The 20,581-nt window shown below is 39.6% G+C and overlaps 1 protein-coding gene and 1 long non-coding RNA gene across 19 annotated transcripts in view; one reads left to right on the top strand and one right to left on the bottom strand.

The window, feature by feature from the left end:
* The window catches only part of CRPPA (CDP-L-ribitol pyrophosphorylase A), a 179,609-nt gene that overhangs the window by 47,618 nt on the left and 111,410 nt on the right, over positions 1-20,581 (top strand). For all 14 annotated transcript variants that reach the window (XR_005594041.1, XR_005594039.1, XM_039524446.1 and 11 more), the window contains exon 3: positions 205-354. Coding sequence is in view for 12 of the 14 variants with exons in the window: in XM_039524446.1 (XP_039380380.1) it covers positions 205-354 (150 nt within the window). In the remaining 2 variants the exon portion in view is untranslated. The remainder of the gene's footprint in view (positions 1-204; positions 355-20,581) is intronic.
* The window catches only part of LOC120397864, a 50,322-nt gene that overhangs the window by 23,485 nt on the left and 6,256 nt on the right, over positions 1-20,581 (bottom strand). For 3 of the 5 annotated variants that reach the window (XR_005594050.1, XR_005594048.1, XR_005594046.1), the window contains exon 2: positions 939-1,112. The exons of 1 other annotated variant lie outside the window; for it this stretch is intronic. This is a non-coding gene — a long non-coding RNA (uncharacterized LOC120397864). Of the gene's footprint in view, positions 1-938; positions 1,113-1,563; positions 1,737-20,581 lie in introns of all 5 variants that reach the window. One more of the 5 variants, XR_005594049.1, reaches the window with a different exon arrangement.

Genomic DNA, 20,581 nt, shown 5'->3' with positions numbered 1-20,581 from the left:
GCAGAGCAAAACTGCACCAGCTGTGCTCTAAAGTCACTGGGAATGGGGGATGCTCAGTATCTCTCAAGAAGAGCTTAACACCTGGCAGCACTAGGCTTGCCTAGAGTGTATAGAGGTTAATATGTTAAATTTGTTTTGGCTTGTTCTCTGTGCAGAAATTAGCTAAGATAAAGTATATATTTAAGATTTTTTTTTGTTCCCTAGGCAGCAGGAGCAATCCGTCCTCTCGTCTCTACTGTTGTTGCTTCCTCTGCAGATGGTTCTTTAGACCATTCACTAGAACGTGCCAGGTACAGAGCAAGTGAAATGCCTCAGGCTTTCCTATTTGATATAATCTATCAAGCATATCATCAGGTAAGATTTTGGGCTTTTCAAGACAGAAGCTCCCTTTCCCCACCCTCAATGTCTGTTAAAGGAAAATAATTCACCTTGTTTGGTTTTTCTGAAAATTACAGTTGAAATTTCTATAAATCTATCCCAGATTATATGAGATTGCATGTAAATCATTTCAGTGTAGTCTCCTAATGACAATGTTTTATAATAATATTTTATAATTTTTTTACTATGATCTGCGTACTAGTGACAATTCTTATAATCAATTTATACTGTTATCAAACTGCCAAATACAAATGTGATTCCTGGGTTTTAGGTGACAAAAAAATCAATATCTATGCCTAATGGTACATGATGAAATATGTATTTTGTGTATTATGAGCCATATTCTTTGATGGTGTAATTCCATTATAGTCAATGGAATTATACCAGAGATAATTTAGCCATTCATGTATTTTACCAATACCTTTGTGCATTAATGTATCATTAAACCTGTTAAAATTAATGCTACAAGCCTGACTTTGAATTAAGATTCCAATAACCCAGAAAACTCACAAAAGTCAGAAAATTAGCAATTACAATTATTTAATTTCATGTCCTCTTACTTTCTCTCTAGCTTGGCGGTAATCTTTGTGCCTTATTTTCCTCTTTTCCCATGACACATTGACCTCTTCCACTTCATGGGTGAAGATGACTCAAGCAAAGCACTCCTCTACTCGAGGATTAAGGTCCTGATCCACAGCCCATTGGAAAGATTCCCAGTGATTTAGAGTTTAGGTCTCGATTCAACAAAATACATAAGATAGTGGATTAACATGCTTAAAGTTAGATATATGTTAAGTATCTTAATGAAGTAATGTTAAGTATCTTATCAGTGCAGTAAGTGGCAGGACTTTGTGGAGGCAATCCAGTGTGTGAGTAGTGTAATAATGGACAGTGGCATATGCTAAAATATTGGAAGATACTAATTTTGCAAATATCAGTTAATGTATGTGAAACTATAAAATATTCCATGCATCGTAGTAAATTATTAGATTCACTAGATACATTGATTAATGACTGATCATGATACATATGTGAATACAATCTGTTTTAACTTTCCATTAATTAACACCATCTTTATTGAACTGAAAAATTTGGGGCAGGAGATTCTAATGAAACCTTAATAGTTTCACCATTATCTCCGTTGATGTTTTCTTTCATTTGCCTCACCCTACACTCAGAGCTTACTGGAAGCACTCCAAATTCTAATCTTCAGGCTTCACTTCCTCTTCACACATCAACTTGTGGGGAGTAGCCTATCATCCAGCGATCTCCAAGGTTGGTGCCTGGGAGCATGAAATTACTTCACTTGCCACTTGGCAGGAATTCTTTCAGTGCACTAGTGTGTAAAGCATGGTACCCTATGGTTGAAAAGCAGAAGCTGTTACAAATCCTTTGGAAGAATAACAACCTGTGTTGTGAAATCTTTTGAGTCTTAGCTGAAGCTTACCCCCTATATCATCACTCCCATTTATCTACTATGAATGAAATAAAGTATTTATTCCACATGAAATCTACATGAAAAGGATGTTACTATTGCATTGGTACGCTCTCAACATTCAGGAGATGTCACTCCCCGCCTCATGAGTATCTGTTGTGACTCTTTTTAATTGCATGGCCATATACTATTTCTAAAAAAATACTGTATAATACTGTACTCTATTTTTCTAGGGTTAGACTGTGGATACCCCATGTGCAGGTACACTAGAGAGCTGGGAAGGGTATAAAGGAGCTCTGCTGTCCCTCCACTGCATTGTTCAATGGCCAGCGATATTTGCAATCCCTGTGTTCCGCTGAGTACAGGAAATGCTCCCACCTAGAGTGTGCACTTCTCTCCCTCTGTAGGAGCAAAACTCCAAAAGGGGCCATTGAGGAACCAGGGCTATGGTCGCTTCCCCACACCCGTTGCATTGGCTATATGCTGTTCATCCGAAGGGATGATGCAACATGCACAAACGCTCTATGCTTTGGAGCTCTGGAAAAGAATTCACTTCACTAAAACTTCTTAAATGTTTCTGGTCACAGGTAGTAGTGGTTGTTATTATTTATTTTACTGCAATAGCACCTAAAGGCTCCAATCAAGGTTCAGCGCCCTGCTTGTGCTAGGAACTATACAAACAGATAACAAAAAGATAGCTGCTGCCCTGAAAACCTTACAATCTAACTGCAGAAGAGCTTTTTGTAGGGACTGGAGGTGGAAAGAAGATAGATAAAAGTGCTTTGCACACCTTAACTAATCTTCACAAAAATCTCATGAAGAACATTGGCATCATTACAGCATTTTACAGATACAGAAAGAGAAATTAAATGTCTTGTCCAAGATCACATAGCAGGTCATATGGCAAAGCTGGGAATGGAGTCCAGCTCTTCTGTGCATACTAGACTATGCTCTTACTCTGCGTAGAAAACACAATAGTGACCTTTATGACATAACACCGGGGACCAGTTGAAGGCCACTTTCACCTTTACTGCTTCCCCAGGTTTCCCAGTTGAATATATGTGCGTTTGTTTTATTTTTTGTCTGATATTGCACATCACATTTTTGCATGTAGGATCTCATTTTAGTGTTTTCTCACGTCTCTCATTTCTCTAGGTCCATTTTCTATTACTGTTCTGTCCGCAGAGGTATTTGCATCTTCTCTCAACTTGTAATATGTGAATCTCATTAATAGGCTGTTTTACTTGCCCTTCTAGATCATTAAATGAGATTGGCTCTAACCCACCAATCCCTAAAGAAATAAATATATTTGAAACAAAATTAATAACTAGAAATGCCAACAAACAGTACTCTGACTGGCTTGCTATTGAACATTTATAGGAATGATGGCTAGGGTTTCAGATATTTAATTTGTATTTTGGAAAAAAGAGCTATTCTTCATGTGGCTGCAGACGTGCATTCCACTCAGATGTGCGCATGCCCAGTGCTGACTGAAACTGGAAAATTTTTGCTTAGCAATATCCATAGGGATGCCACTTGTGCCCTACGGCCCTTAGCTCCTCCCGTGACTATTTAAAGGTAGCGCTGCAGCGACATGCCAACCCCCACTTTCAGTTCCTTTGCACTGAATGTTAAGAGTAGAGACCCCGATACAGACGGGTGAAAGGTGGGTCGTGGAATACACGTCTGCACCCACATCTCAAAGAGAGAAGACATTTGAGTCTTTCACATTTTTACAAGAGGAATGCAAATTATTGAAAAAGAACTGCTTAGTCTCCTGGGAAAATAATGTAAATATTTCTTTTAAAAATTATGACAATACAAACAGCTGTATGAGTGGTGTCCAAATTTCTGAGCCTCTGGGCAAAACATATTTCTGAAAGGTCAAAAGGTTACAATCAATGCTTTGGGGCATATTTTCTGTCCTGTTCTTCTCCCTTTGCACCCTTTCCCCTTAAGTGCCTTGTTTTGGGGAGGAGAGTCATCCATTTATTCTTAACACAGTTGCCCTCAAAGACCACAGATTTGACATAACTGAGTTATATACAATATTTTGTCATAATCCCATTATACCTATTCATATATTATAGGTGAAAGAGGCAGCAACAGCTACAGTTAAGATTACTTAACATTTTCCAGTATAAGCCTCTGTTTTCGGTTGTTTATAGCTTTGCCAAGTGCTAGCCATTTGGTCTGAAATTTTACATGTTAGCTCTCTGCCTCAGAGTGAATTTATTTTGCGAAGTTTCAGCAAAAATAGCTTAGCCATTTCTGAAAACAAGGTTAGGGGAAAATATGTATGTTTTATTTGTTTAAAAAATTCCATCTGCTTTATTGAAGTGTTCTAATGTAACCATCCCTTATAGCTGGAACTTGAAATTTGTCAGGGAGGTATCTTTTGCTGCCCTAATGAAAATCCACTGAGAGTTGGCTAAATTAGAAGCCTCTTCGTATCATCATGTACATATAGTCAGTGGAGCTTTTTGCTCCAGTCATAGTATGCCCACTGCGCTGGGTATGCTCTCAGGACTCAATCAGCTTTCTGCATGGTGCAGAGTTAGAGTTCTAGATGGGGCAGAAATACAATGACTTCCTCCCCTCCAAGTGCATTATCGCCACGGACTAGATCATAGGTTCTTGTGCCCTTTCCATATTAGTAGATACAGTCGTTAGCTACAGTATCATATACTTTTTTTTTCATTCAGTGCACTTGGAGATCAGTGACTTGAGGCAGAGAATTAGAAAAAGAGAAAGAACTTGCTTTTGTGTTTGCAACACTGGACAGGGACTCAGGACCAACTGGGTTAAATTCTTTGCTCTGACTTAGACATCCTCTGTGATGTTGGGTAAGACACTATACTGTAATGCATACATGCAAGGGGACTGAATTATTGTTGCACAGGCATCCTTAACTCTGGCATTTCCTAACATATTAGGTTAATATAAATGGAATTCCTGTTTTTATTCTATCCATATCAGCCCCCAGGGAAATCAAAAAACTAGAAGTGTTAATTATAAATCCGCCCTTTCAAGGAATAGCCAAAGAAGTCTTATTTCTTAGACCAGACTTGTTCTTTTTTGCCTAAGGTAGTTTCAGGTTTCCGTTCAGATTTTTAAATTAAACTAGGAGCCTATATCCAAAGAATCCTCCTGAAGTCTGAAAAGAAAGACAGGTTACATCATTTAGTGGAAAGTTAGGCATTCCCTAGAGCAATATCTTAAGAGGAATTAGAGTATCAGGAAGTCAAGTAGACTATCTGTTTCCTTCCATCAGATTATGTTAGGGCTGATTTCTATACAGACCTGATCCTGACAGATTGTGCAATGCATAGAAGCCCTTTGTATTTAGTAGTAATATAAAACATCATGTTATGTCATGTCACATTATTGTAACAAAGTAGCAGAACATTATGTAGAAAAGGCTGAAATACACATTTCATACTGTATGTGGTGTCAAGATTAGGTGTTCATTATCTAGGTATATTTACCAAGGTGGGACAGTTGTAAACAGTTACAGAGCCTTGCTTTCCTGGCAAGTGGACAGCTAAGAACAGAAGTGGAATAGCAGGAGAGCCTGATCAGAGTCTAGAGAGGTGTCTGCAATAAGACATTGGGAGAAGACACAGCTAACTGCTAGTGGACCAGCACTGACAAGCTGAGTGCCTTCTAGGAGGCAGGAAGTACATGCAGATGATGGGGAGCAGCAGATTTCAGAGGGTTGTAGTTTAAGAACACTGCAATGTTTTTTGTATAGAGAAGCCTCTTCTCTCCAATAAAGGGGAGTAGTGGAGGTTAAATAATATGTTCCTTTTTTAAGGAGACAATTTCTATTTAAAAATCATACTTCCATGTGAAAAGGCTGTATCTGTTTTACAAGTAATCCCGATTATTTACTATACCTGAAAGAGCTTTAAGTAAAAACAGCTTCTCTATTTTTTGGTGTTTATACTTAGTGCATTTGACTCTACTTATGTATAGTCAATTTGACTGTTTTGTTCATGGTAGACATTTCCCTGGCACTGCAAGAGGGTTTTTAACAGTGATCACAACAGCAAAGCTGAAAGTGAAGCTGAAATAGACCAACCAAGAGGTAGGAGTGTACACTGAGAAGGGGTTAGCCCTGAGCCTGTTTACAGGGCTGGCGCAACCCATTAGGCGACCTAGGTGGTCACCTAGGGCACTAATATTTGGAGGGCGGCGACCGCGGCGGCTGGATGTCCGGCTGCCGCGGTCGTCGGTGGTATTTCGGGGGCAGGACCTTCTACTTCCTCTGCCGGAGGTGCCATTTCAGGGGCGGGACCTTCCGCCGCCTAGGGCGCCAAAAAAGCTGGCGGCGCTCCTGCCTGTTTAGGAGTGTTGCTCTCAAGCCTGCCCACAAGACCCTTGTAAACAGCAGTGGGGAGCAAAATGAGTTTCCAGAATTCAGCCCTAGAGAGGTCAGATTGTGTGCTCTCTCTTTTTTGGAGGCTTCTTCAGGGATGTACTAAATTAATATGTCTCCTGTTCATGCCCCTCTTCCAGCCAGCACAACCACACTTTTCAGGCAGTGGTGGCAAACCTGGCTGAGGAGAGTTTGCAAAACCTGCCTGCATAGATGAGGACCTTTAATTATAAGCAGACAAAATAATATAATGTCAGGAAGAATCATGCAAATACTTAAATGCCATATCCTGAGAAGCAGATGTTCTTTTGGAACAGTAGAACCATTACAAGGGTGTCCACAGAATTTGGGGATGGGATGGAGAGAAGAGAAATTCTGCAAACTGTTCAATCAGCTCAAACATTCTTTTCAAAGACTAACAATTTTCATGTGTAGCAGATCTCTGGGGCTTATGCAGGGAAGAGTTGGCTGGAAATATGAAAGGAAGTTGGCTATTGCTAGGTCCACTGCAGTCGTAGTTACTCATAGATTTGCCTTTTCAGCACATAAATGAGTATAGGGAGCTATGTATGTGGGATTTGTAAACTTCCAAAGTACATCTTGAAGGGGAATATCGTCATTAGGGTCTTTCTCTCTTAGGGTTATGAAGCATTTTAGTATCCTCTAGTAGGAAGTGAAGTCAGCTCCAGCAGTTTACTAATATTTTAACATAGGTCAGGCAGGTCCTTTCAGGCAAAATATCTAGATTGATCCTGGGACTTTCAGTGGGTGCCGTCTTTGCTGAGGAATCAATGTTTGTTAAATTAACATTGTCTGCAACAATTGAGATTAAGTGAAAGTAGTAAACGAATTGTTAACTAAGACCTTGGTACTTAGGTACTCCAAAGGCCCATAACATTTAGGGTAATACTGTCAGTAGGAGCTGAAGTAAGTGGAAATATATTTAATCATTACTGGAGGGAAGCATTGATGGCAGACGTAATAAGCTCGTTTTGTTGTTTTTAATGTAACTGTCTGGAAGGGAGGTATTAACATCCATTCATGGTCACTAAGGAGGTGGAGTGTGACAGAACTGAAGTTGTGGATAATGGAGAAACCCACTTCCCTGTATGTAGACATTTTGTTATTCATTGTGGCCTTTCTGAAGAACCTTGAACTGCTGACATTCTCCTTGTCACCTGAAGTTGTGGCTGTGTAGTTGCTAAGGATTATAACATGTCAGACTGTTGCAGATAATGGTTCAGAGACCTGGCATAAATTACAGACTAACAAGACTAACAAGGTTACACTGCTTCATCATGGGAAACAGTTACTGATTTTCTTAGTCTTCTTCTTAGTCTTTTTCTATTTGTTTTTGTTGTTCCTTTAAAAAAAATAGGAATGGTTTAACTAAATTAGGAAAAGCAAGCTAAGAAAAATTCTGGAAAGGGTATGTGGGAGCTCAGAAGTCAGTGCTGCTCACACTTTTTGTGAGATTGTGGTGCTAAATGGAGTCTTCAGATTCACATTTCAAACATTCTGTAGCTCCATTGGTCACTCATGCCTATTCAGATGTGATCCATTGGGCTGGATGTTGACTCCATTCAGACAAAAAGGATACTTAAATCTTTGCTTGAAATCCTTTGGTTATGAATTGATTGTGTGGAGTATAGATGTTTGTAAAAGCACTGAAAATAGTGTTGAATCACATTAAGTTATACTTAAGGTGAGGTAGATGGACAGATCTAACCATAGTCCATAATGAGTTATGATGCAAACCGTTTGATTTTTTTCAAGGATGACTTGGACAGATATTTATAGCAAACATATTATCTCCATAAGGATGATCTGCTACAGTAGTGATGTCAGTCAACCTCTATGAATCCATCCCATATGTATTTGAGAATCACTGTATGTTGTGTTACAGCTTAGAGTACATGTGCATTTTGAGCTGGAGGTGTAAAGTTCAGCTCAGGTAGACATATCTGCATTACCTCTGATTGAGCTACTTCATTAAAAGTAGAGTATAGCCATCATGGCATGAGCAGTGGCTGCCTTGAGTACGAACCTAGCATCTTGGATGAGTACATACTGTGATAGCTAAGCCCTACGGCCGCTCATGCTCCTGCAGTCACACATTATTTTTAGTGTGCTGTCTCAGTCAGCGCTAGTTGTGGGTATGTCTCCTTGAGCTGGAATTTACACCTGTAGCTCAAAATTTAGATTATAATTGCACTTTTCTTTTACTACACTAATATGTGTGTGTGAGCTGTCCTGCCTCTCCTCAACACTATTATGGAACACAATGATAGTGCATCAAAAAATTACTAATGAATTGGCCAGGAACTGGGTAAAATCAGCTAATAGTTTTAGAAATATACTCAATATAGTTGTACAAGCCAACCAAATAACAAACAGAGTGATGCTGGATTCTTTCTAACATGGAGTCCTTGATGCAGACTACTTCCACCTGCCTACAAAATATAATCAGTAGTTATACTGTTATGTTTGAAAAACTTAATTTTATTTTTATTGCTATACTTATATTTATGTGTTAAGTTTCTGGCTGCTTTTCAAGTTTTCTGAAGCATCTCAGAGGGTTATTATGTGTGTAACACTTTTTGCCTCTTACGTTAATAAAGTGCTGGATTTTAATCCTTGCTCTCTCAAAGGTGTTTTTAGAATATCGAAGTATTCATTTTCTCTCTAAAACAGAAGCATTGATACTTAGTGGTATAGTAAAGTAGCATGGGGGCATTTGAGTTTGCAAAAGTATCCCGCATCACTGGATTGTTTACAAACATGAGAATCTGTATAGATTATAACATTTAGTGGCATGATAATGTAAAGTTGGGAAATATGTATAGTTGAAATTTTAAAATTATGTGTAATCTAAACATAAAACCAATGTGACAAAGGGGAAGAAAATTCTGATCAGTTCATAAATTCATAGATTGTAAGGTCAGAAGGGAACATTGTGATCATTTAGCCTGAACTCTTGAATAACAGAGGCCATAGAATTTCCCCAAAATAATTCCTCAAGTATATCTTTTAGAAAAACATCCAATCTTGATTTTAAAATTGCCAGTGATGGAGAATCCACCACGATGCCTGGTAAGCTGTTCCAGTGGTTAATTACTCTTACCATTAAAAATGTATGCCTTACTTCCAGTCTAGCTTCAACTTCCAGCCATGGGATCTTGTTGTACCTTTCTCTGTTAGATTGAAGAGCTCATTACTAAATATTTCTTCCCAATGAGGTACTTATAGGCTGAAATTGTTGCCTTTTACTCTCTTTGTTATTAAATAGATTGAGCTCCTTGAGTCTGTCACTAAAACACATGTTTTCTAATCCTTTAATCATTCTTGTGGCTCTTCTCTTTCCAATTTATCAGCATCCTTCTTGATTTGCGGACACTAGAACTGGACACAGTATTCCAGCAGCGATCGCACTAGTGCCAAATATAGAGGTAAAAATAACCTCTCCTCCTCCTCCTCAAAATTCCCATGTTTATGCTCATGCATCCTAGAATTGTATAAGTTCTTTTGAGCTGGAGCTCATGTTCTGTTGATTATCCACCGTATAACCCCCAATTCTTTTTCAGAGTAATTGCTTCCATGCTAGAGCCTCCATCCTGTAAGAATGGTGTACATTCTTTGTTCCTAGATATATACATTTACATTTAGCTATATTAAAACATACATCATTTGCTTGCGCCCAGTTTACCAAGTGATCCAGATCACTCTGAATCATTATTTACTACTCAGCCAATTTTTGTGTCATCTGCAAACTTTATCAGTGATGATTTCGTGTTTTCTTCCAGGTCATTTATAAAACAGTTAAATAGTATAGGCCAAGAACCAGTCCCTGCAAGGCACCACTAGAAACAGACCTGCTCCTGGATGATTCCCTGTTCATAGTTGCATTTAGAGACCTATCAGTTAGAAAGCTTTTAATCTATTTAATGTGTGCTATGTTAATTTTATATAGTTTCAGTGTTTTAATCAAAATGTTCTGTGGTACCAAGTTGACTGCCTACAAAGGTCTAAGTATATGATGTCAACACGACTACCTTTAATCAATCAAACTTGTAATCTCATCAAAAATAGATATCAAATAGTTTCAAGGATCTGTTCTCCATAAATGCATGTTGATTTGCATTAATTACATGACCCTTATTTAGTTATTCATTATTCAAATCTCATATCAGCTGCTCCATTGTCTTGCCTGGCTTTGATGTCAGACTGCCATCTGTAATTACCCGAGTCATCCTGTTTACCCTTTTAAAAATTATCACAACATTAGCTTTCTTCCAGTCTTCTGAAACTTTCCCAATGCTCCAAAACTTATTGAAAATCAACATTAATGGTCCAGCGAGCTCCTCAGCCAGGTCTTATAAAACTCTTGTTTGCAAGTTATCTGATTTAAAAATGTATACCTTTAGTAGCTTCTGCTTAACATTGTCCAGGGATACTAGTGGGATGGAAAGAGTGTTATCATCACCATATGATGAAACTATAGCATCTGTTTTTTTCCCCCCTAATACAGAACAGAAATATTTATTGAACATTTTTGCCTTTTCTGGTTTATTATTGATAATTATACCATTTCCATATAGTAATAGACCAGTACTATTGTCAGGTATTGTTCCTTTTGTTCCTAATATATTTTTTAAAAACTCCTTTTTACTGTTTTTAACTCTACTGGCCATAAATTTCTCCTTGTGTCCCTTGGCTTCCCTAATCATTTTTCTACAATTCCTAACTTCTGATTTATATTAATTACTAACAACTTCTCTCTTCTTCCATTTGTTATTTTATATTACAGCTGCCATCACTACCCTTGAAGCCCAGGTCGTGTTTTAACCGGCATAGCCTGCTTCCACTATTGTGGGTTTTTGAGCATCTAGTAAGGTGTTCTTAAATGATTCCCAATTATCATTTGCATTTTTCTGATTAAATGTTTCCTCACAGCTGATTTGGCTCATAATTGTTTTCAGCTTTGTGAAATTGGCCTTATAATATTATTGATTTTGGTTTTATTCTACTTGCACTTTATAAATGTGATCAAGACATGATCACTTATACCTAAGCTACTATTAATTTTTAGTTCTGTGATCAGTTGTCCATGGGCAGCTAGGACTTCAGATATGATTGTTTGACAAGAAAACATAGTTTTTCTGTTTCGGGGCTGTAAGGCTCATTCTCTCATATGAAATAGGGTTGCTGATTTATCTAAAAGCATTTTCTGCGTTCTGCTTGTTCTGTTTGTGTTCAGGGTTTTCTTGTTTTTGTGTGTGTTTAATGCAACTCACTCAGACGTCTCTGTTTGGACTGCCCCAGGTTCCATTCTTTTCATGGAGAATTTTGAAATTTTTGTTTTACATTCCAAATCAGAATAAAACCAGATTTTGAACAACATGAATTCTTCACAAAACAGGCCTTTCTCCATCCAGTTCTTGTCTGATACACACTGACTCCTGCTCAAATATAGCCCATCGGCAGGCTTGATAATAAATCTAACCTTTAGTATGCATTTTTGACACTTTCCTAAGAGATTTTACAGTTGCCACCCCTGACATGTTTTGCCCACGCAGCTTTTCTCTTTGTCCTGGGCTGTTGAGTAATAGGATTTTTCCCATCCGGAAACAACTGAGTCTTGCTAATCTGTTTTCAGAAGAATTATATTTTAATCTGACGTTAGCTCAATAATGTTTTAATTTATTCAAAATTTGAAGCAAGATTGGTGGTCTGTTGAGTAACCTTGATTATTTTAGAAAGTTCTGTTCTTAATTAGTTTTTTGGCACAGTAATAGACCCAGGATATTGTGTGAATCCTGTGATGGAAATTAATTAGGATAAATTGGGGAATTTTTCAGAGAAGTTGTATGAACCATTTACCAAAAAAAAAACAAAAACAAAAACCCAAAACATTTTGCTAATGAACTAATTACTCGCATTTTATGGCACTCCTTGTCTTGTAGGATCCCAAAACACTGTACAGGCTCATATACTAACTCTTTATATTGTGACATTATTGCTCCACAGTGAAAAGATACCACATCTTGTATGAAACTTGGCAGCTGCTTAATAGCACACTTCATACAGGGCAGTATTTGCAGAGGAATACTGTATTCAAGTGGAACTTGGTGGGTGATAATTTAGGAAGACGTACTATAATTATGCACTTGGAAACTGGCACGCTTTTCACAAGTATGTCCTGAGAAGTCAACAGTAGACTGTACCTCCAACCAGGGGCGCTCTAGACCCCAGCGCGCCAAGCAGGCGCTTGGGGCGGCCGTTTCCCGGGGGGGCGGCATTTGGCTCCGGTTGAGCTCCCGCCGGCATGCCTGCGGCAGGTCCACCGGAGCCCGGAACGAGCAGGCATGACTGCGGCGGGTCCCGTCTTCCCGCGGCTCCGGTTGAGCTCCCGCAGGCATGACTGCGGCAGGTCCGCTGGTCCCGGGCTCCGGTGGACCTGCCGCAGGCATGCCGGCAGGAGCTCAACCGGAGCCGCGGGAAGAGGGGACCCGCCGCGGGACTGGGGAAGGGCGGCGCAGCGCTCCGCGCTGCTTGGGGCAGCCTACTTTCTAGAGCCGCCCCTGCCTCCAACAGCATAGTGCCTCTCCTAACCATTGATTTTTTTGGTACTAACTCAGAGGGAAGAATGCTAGCCACTGAATCCACATCAAGTCATGCAGGAATCCTCCCCTCATCCAAATTCTGTTCTGGCTATACTGCTTAGCTTCTGAGATGATTCCAGAACAATGAGCTTTTCACTTTTTGGTCAGTAGTTCAAATCCATTAATTAATAGATTCATAGATTTTAAGGCCAGAAGGGACTATTAGGATCATCTATTCTAATCTATCCTCCTAAATATCACAGGCCATAGAATTTCACTGAATGCTTCCCTAGGTAAATTGTTCCAATGGTGAATTATCCTCGCTGTTAAAAAGGCATTCTGTTCTGATCTGAATTTGTCTGGCTTCAGCTTCCAACCATTGCCTCTTGTTATGCTTTTGATTGCTAAATTAATGAGCCCTCTATTTTCAGAAATCTATTCCCCATTTGTAGACTGTGATCAATTCACCTCTTAATCTTTGCTTAGATAAACATAAACAGATTGAGCTTCTTTAGTCTCTCACTGGAAGGCAGGCTTTCAGACCTGGAATCATTCTTGTACCTCTCTTCTGAATCTTTTCCAATTTGTCAACATCCTTTTTAACGAGTGGGCACCAGAACTGGACACAGTATGCCATTATCATTACTGTCATGTACAATGGTGATGGCCCCTACCTATTTCTACTTGATTTTCCTTTGCTTATGTAGCCAAAAATTGCCTTTGCTCTCTTAGTCACTGCATTGCACTAGGAGCTCATGTTCAGTTGATTATTCAACATGCCTCTGAAGTTCTTCAGAGAACAGTAGTAGATTGTTTTGAATTCCATTTTACCAGGGACAACTGATGGGTAACTACTCCTCCTCCTAGGTAAGGCAATAAACCATCTACTAATAATACCCAAATTCACATCTTATGCCAACCAGTTTGCATCCTGACTTTCATTGTGTCAGTCAGTCTGCTGAAAGCCTCCTCTCAGCCCTATCTGCATCCACACTGAGCTCCCCCGCTTTTATGGTGCCCACTACCACCCTTTGCTATGTTAGACTGCCCCAGTCACTCAGCATCATATGACAGCTCTTTAGCAGCAAATTTATTTATTTTCCTTTCCACAGTACAGCAATGATTTGGACTGGAAAGAGACAGAATTGTGGAGGTGTTGATCTCTGGGTATACAGGAGTCAGAGGTCTCTCTTTAGCTTTGCAGTAGCCCTCTGGACTTTCACAAAGATAATATTGGTGGTTGTGGCATCCTTAAGTGGTCTGGTGTATTTCTTTATCTTCATGACTGGTTCATCTGGACCACTTCCTTTGCAGACAGAACAAGAAGCAGCCAGGTTATGGCTAAAATTTCAGATTGTTGTTGTGGGTTTTTTTGTTTGTTTGGGTTTTTCTTGGACAAAAAGGGACAAGAATGTATTCACACACCGCCCCCCCCCCAGGATACTCTGAGACACAGAAGAGGATTGTCTTCTACTCTCTGAAAAGAATCCTAAAATGAGATCTGTATTTCTATTTTCCAGAATCTCTCTCAGTTCTTAGAGTGCTCTCCAGGTGTCCTTGGTATATCAGAGTGTTATATTAGGATCTGATCTCCTGATCCTACTTCAATCTTAAACACTTCCAGTGAGATAGATGATGGGTAGATGATGACAATCTGTAAACTCCATATCTTCTCTCACTCCTTAGCTAGTCAGGGAATCTCTTATCTGGTGGCTGGATAGGAGGAAACTTTCAGGGAATTCCCCATTCAGGATCCATACAGTATCTGTATCATGCTGGATGCCAATCTTTCCAAGTGTGGAGGCAGGAAAAAACACATAGTCCTGGTACTGTTGTGATAATTGGGCCTACAAATTTATTCTAATTGTGAGCTCAACTGTATAAAGTACATGAAAGTTCATGAGATGTCACAATAATGTATAATAAAGAATGTTAATGTCAAAGTATAAAAGGGAGACAGACTGAACTAGTCCACACAAAAATGTCTACTAATATAACTCAAGGATTGTGTTAAAATCATGCTTGATAAACAAGAGAAGTGCGGAACCAGAAATCAGTGAACCAATATTGATGTGTTCGAAACTAGGCCCAATTGGTGGACAAAATAATGAGGGGATGGACTATTCCACCCACCATTCCCTTTGTGGGTCCTTAAAAAGGCTTTGGGAATTAAAGCTGATTATTGGCATGAGCTTTATCATTAAGGCTGCCACCCACACTGTCTCTTGGGACACCAGTCATTTGTTATCCTTGACAGATGGCTAGAGCGGGCCACACAAAGGGACCAAGATGACACTGCCACTTCTATCAGCTCCAGCAGAATCCCAAACACCACCTGAGATGTAAGACTTTTTCACAAATGCTTTAGTGTGTTCTTTTCCTGACTTACCTTATTTATTATCCTTTTTCCTTCTCTCTAAAAAGGGTCTGACTTAGCCATCCAAGACTGTATATTTTACAACACTGCTGTAAGTCTGTAACCAGAATAGGGTTGCCAGTTTTGGTTGGACATATTCCTGGAGGTTTCATCACATGACATATTTTAATAAAAGATTAATCTTTAATTCCTGGAGGGCTAGCAACCCTAGACCAGAAAGAGGCTAAAGCTAAAAGCAATGCCCTAAGCAACCCTATGCTGGTATGAGTTTGCCAGATCTCAGATTTGATAAAATCATGTTCTGTGCCGGTCTTTTTCCAGTGTTCATCCTTTGGTTCATTGAGGGGGCTTCCTCAACTGGATCTTCTGAGTAGCAGTGCAGAGTCACATGCTCCTCATCCACCAAGTCTTCCACAGCATCCTCCAGGTCCCTACTTGCCCTAACCTCATCAGCATCCTGTTGGATAGTGAAGCTGGCAGAGGTGAGGAGGGGGTTGCGAGCCACTTCATGTTCTCTACTGGGCCCCCCCCCTTGGCAGCTCCTGGTCCATCTTGTAGAAGGGGCATGTACAACAAGATCTCCTGAGTTGGAGTCTTTTCACCTCCTATATAGGAGCCGTAAGTGCTTGGTGTGTTCCTGGCACTGGGCTGGAGTCTGCTGAATGACTGCTTTAGTCTCCATGAAATTTCCTGTTAGAGATGTTTTTCTGCTGCTCCACGTGAAGTCATGGAGAGTGATGTACTCCACCCACACATTGATCAGTACCCGGGTCAGCAAGCCAAGCAGCTGCTCTCAGAGCAGGATTCATAAAGCTGAAAGCTGTTCTGAATTATTCAGTGCAGCTTACCAACAAGCTGGCGACAGGCAACAGTGGTTGCCCTACTGATGTCTAGGAAACTCCCAGAGGATGCAGCCAGCTACTGCCCAATCTCTGTCCTCTCAACCACCAGCAAGCTCATGGAAGGGGCACTGCTCCGCCGTCTGTCTGACATTATCGAAGACATCCTCCCAGTGGAGCAGGTAGGATTTCGCCTGATGAGGAACAGCTGTGACCAAATAGCTTCACTCACCGACCACATTGAGGCAGGATTCCACCATAAGTTGAAGACAGGGACTGCCTTTGTTGATTTGTCCTCAGCATGTGATACCGTCTGGAGACACACCTTCCTCCTCAAGATCTCCCACGTCATTCACTGCTGGCGAGCGATCTGTCTCTTGGTGGCGATGTGATCAGGGACCGCCACTTTAAGGTACACCTTAATGGCCAGATCAGTAGACCAGGAACTCTTAACTCAGGCATCCCTCAGGGCCCTGTCCTGGCCCCGATATATAGCAGCAACAGAGTTGAGAAAATTCGTGTATGCTGATGACATTGTCCTAGCTGCTCAGCATACAAGTCTGCATACGATCAGCTGCACCCTAACCCAAGATCTTAGCAAAATGACTGATTATTTCCAGTGCTGGAAACTTAGGCCTAACATGAAAAAAAAATCCAGTGACAGCTTTCCATCTGAACAATAAAATGGCTAATACCAAACTTAATGTGCAGTTCTGCGATGAGAGTGTCAGCCATGAGGCTAACCCAAAGTATCTTGGCATTACACTTGATCTTTCGACAATACCTTGAGAACACCACCCACGATAAGGCTAGGTCTCATGTCACTTATAATGAAACTAGCTGGAACATCATGGGGCTCCAGTCCATGGACCCTACAAACCGCAACAATAGCCTCGGTACGTTCTACAGCATAAATGATCAAGTCATACATCATATCTGAGTATCCCCTTCATTTTTTCACTGGAGGCTTGAAGGACATTCACCATCTCACTGCTGCAGCAACATGCTGGCTATCAAATCTAGATATAAATTTGTAATCATTGCTACTTACCCAAGCCATATGAAAGAAGAAGTGCAGCTCATTACTACTGGTGAAAGTGGGGACAGGGATCTTTATATATTGTTTAAGGGTCAGGAAGAAAAGCGTTCAGGGCATTGTGGGAATGGGGGAAGGACGACTGAAACTTGAGACCTGGTACACATCCCTGACCTCTGCCCAACCAACATGGTGTGTACTTACCCACATCCTCAGTCTGTGCTAATTTACTTGTCCTCTGTTTGCCTCCAGACATGTGCTTCTGGAGTTTAGATGTGGACAACAGGGGGGTTATGGCACAACCACATGCATGGACACATGTATAGTTGTTAGTATAGCTGTAACCTTAGTGTGAGAGAAACAGCAGAAGCACACAGGACACAGAGAAAGAACAAAGAAAGTTCCAGATGCAGCCAGAGAAGCCTGAGTAGCCTGACCTTGAGGAAAAAGAAGCTGAGAGAGAGAGACAGAGCTGTTGGGTAAAGTGTTGGCTGGAAGAGGCTTTGAACTGTTTGAGTTTTATTGTGTTGAGGGAAACAAGACTTTGAACATTCTTTGTAAATAAACAGGACTGTATAAAAGAAATACCTGACTCCATCACCAATCTTTCCTTCAAATGGAAACAACCCATTAGATCCTGAAAATTGAGTACCCACTCCAATCAAAATTGGATAACTGTATAAAGGTCTTGAAGATTCAGTTAACTGGAACCTTACCTTTTTGTAAGTTATGGTTTCTATTTATTTATTTATTTAGCCACGTGTGCCCCAAGAACAAGTAAGTATAATGCGAAATATCATGAGACTCAGCAACACTGTTTCCTTCAGTTTGGGAAGTTTAACTCTATTATGATGTTATATGTTTGGGAAGTACTAAAACTGGCTGGCCCAGGAAGTGAATGAAACTGCAAGTGCAAGGGAACAATTGTTTCCTATTGGGTGAAGAGTTATCCCTCATTCTGCTCTGATGGTATGGAACCATCAAAAGTAATTATTCTGTAAGATGTTCTCTTTTGTGCAGCTGGTGTGAAGAACAAGTTGTGACGCTGTATGGAAGATGGATGACCATTTATAATAATATTGCAGAATTGCAATGAATCTTACAAGATATGCCAAGTAAGGGATCAGTGCCTAAATATGATAATCATGGTTATATGTATGTATAATCTTTGTATTGTGAGTTATAAATAAATGTAGTATATTTGTATTTCAAACTTGTGTATCTGGGTGACACACCCACACAGATTAGTATCAGCACTGTCCGGCTTGCTTGATGGCCTATCAAAGACAATCAACTAACAATGAACCCATTGAGAGAAGCCAGGGGTTAAATCTATGAATCAGCAGGAGATGTAGGGATATGTCTGTGGGCAGGGGACTGCAAATGCTTTACCATGCCCATATACTGTAGGTTTGTGTTTGAGAGAAAGGAAGTATAAGCCACAGGGCAAGAACCTGGGTGTCTGCATTGATTTTTTTGAATTTATTAATCTGTTTTTGACACCGAATAACTGTCTTTAGTAATTATTGCCTCTGGCACATCAGCAAGGGAAACTTGCTCGGTTTGCAAGGGACAAGAACAAAAACCATAACCTATAGCCCTTGCCTGTAGCTAATTGGTTTTGCAGTTAAAATGCAAGATTTATTTGTGTCAGTGCAGAAAGGCCCCAGGGGAATGATTCTTTATGACATGTTTGGTAATTCTGTAGTCAAAAAATAGAGTAAAAATGTACCACAGAACTAGGTAGGATAGACAGACACATAAAGAAGCAGCTCTGAAGCAAGAATACTTTTAAATATTAACGTATATGTGAAAAACAGTAAATATCCTATTTCAAGGCTGATGAAACAATAAACTGCTGAGAATTTCTGATACTGTAAATGTAATAGACTTACTGTACTAACTACCCATGAAATGTCATCTCACAGATACATTCAAAATCAGTGATATGGGACCAAAAGGGTTAATGGCTATTAAAATAAAAATAAGAATAAACTCAAAGCTTTTCTTTTTTGAATTGTTAAAAGAGATATACTGGAAACAACTTTATGGTTTTCAGCAAATAACAAGCAGAGGAGGAAGATGCTAAGGTGTAACCTGCAGCTGTTGTTGTGGAGAAACTCAGTTTCCTAGTTTTTATGTTAGGGAATCTCAGTAGAGCTAATTTTTTAGGATACTCCACTCATTTGTGCTATGTTTTCAAAAAAATCCAAAGGAAAAAATGTGCATAAAAAACTCCAAAGTTGGTGTATGTAAGTTACAAATGTAAATGATAAGGTCTGGAGCCTACTCAGCCGATTACACCTTATTCAGATTTGTTGTATGTTGGCGTAAATAGTCAGCAACACTGCGATACTACAATACCATTCTTTGTCTCATCTTGCAAAGCATATCTCACTAGGCTTCTAAAGTAGTAGGGTAGATGCCATATAATTGTTGCAAATGTGATTTCATTTAACTTGGTTATGTGGATTAAACAGAATTTGAAAATTGCTTAACTTTGTGCTAGCATGGAGACCAGACTGTAATGTTCTACAGTGAAATCTATTGCAAACCATCTGGGAATGAATCACTACAAAACTGTGGGTACGTCTCAAAACACAATAAAAAACATACACAATTTAGTAAACTTTAGTCTGTTCACTGTTGCTAAGCGGTGTATGTATCTTGACACAGAATACAATAAAATACAAATATAGGGTGCGGTCATCTTCAAGCCATTCTGAAAACCCCAAATATACACATTTTACTTTCCTGATTATCTAACAGCTCAAAAGCATCTTTAAATAACTGTTTTTCTTCTTTATTATTGCTGATGTCAAACCCATCTGGTTTCTTTCTGTTGTGGATGTGTTTGGCGCCAGAGTTCACAGCTGTGTTTCCACCAACTCAAATCTCTGCTCCAAAATTTAAACTCTGCCAATAATTTCATCGAGCTTGGTATCCATAACTGTTATGGCCAACTGTACTATGTCAGGCATTATGTGAAAAGTTTTGATCAAACTGAAACTATATTATAATCTATCTGGACAGCCTATCTTTTTGAGGCTTTGGCTATTCAGGGCAAGAAACATGTAGGAATTAGAATAATGGTGTTTGGGATTCATGGGTCACTGAAAATTTTGTTTATAAATGTCCTGCTTTTATGAATTATAGACATTTCATGGTTAGGGCTGAATCTCATTATCTGAATTTCTCAAAGAAGTAGCAAAGCTTCCAAAAGCAGCACTTTAAAAATAGACTTAAAAATTCACTTATATACAAAATGAATCTGAGCTGTCCTTAAAATATGTTCTTTTCATTTGACTTTTTCTCACCTGGCATCAGTGCATCATCTCCATAGACTTGCAAAGGAGTCTATTATTAAAAAAACAAAACAACCCCCCTGTTTTTATGTTTAAACAATTACAGGTAGTGAACAGAGTGGTAAATGTCACGGAGTACATGTTAGTGAAATATGTTTTTAATTATTACTATACTTGTGTCATATTTAATTTATTGAATTCAGCCATACCCTAAAGATGGTTTATCCC

The sequence above is a fragment of the Mauremys reevesii genome, linkage group 2 (genome assembly GCF_016161935.1).
Source record: "Mauremys reevesii isolate NIE-2019 linkage group 2, ASM1616193v1, whole genome shotgun sequence".
Taxonomy (NCBI): Eukaryota; Metazoa; Chordata; order Testudines; family Geoemydidae; genus Mauremys; species Mauremys reevesii.
The sequence above is the reverse complement of the archived record's forward strand: the minus strand, read 5'-3'. Positions and strand labels throughout refer to the sequence as shown.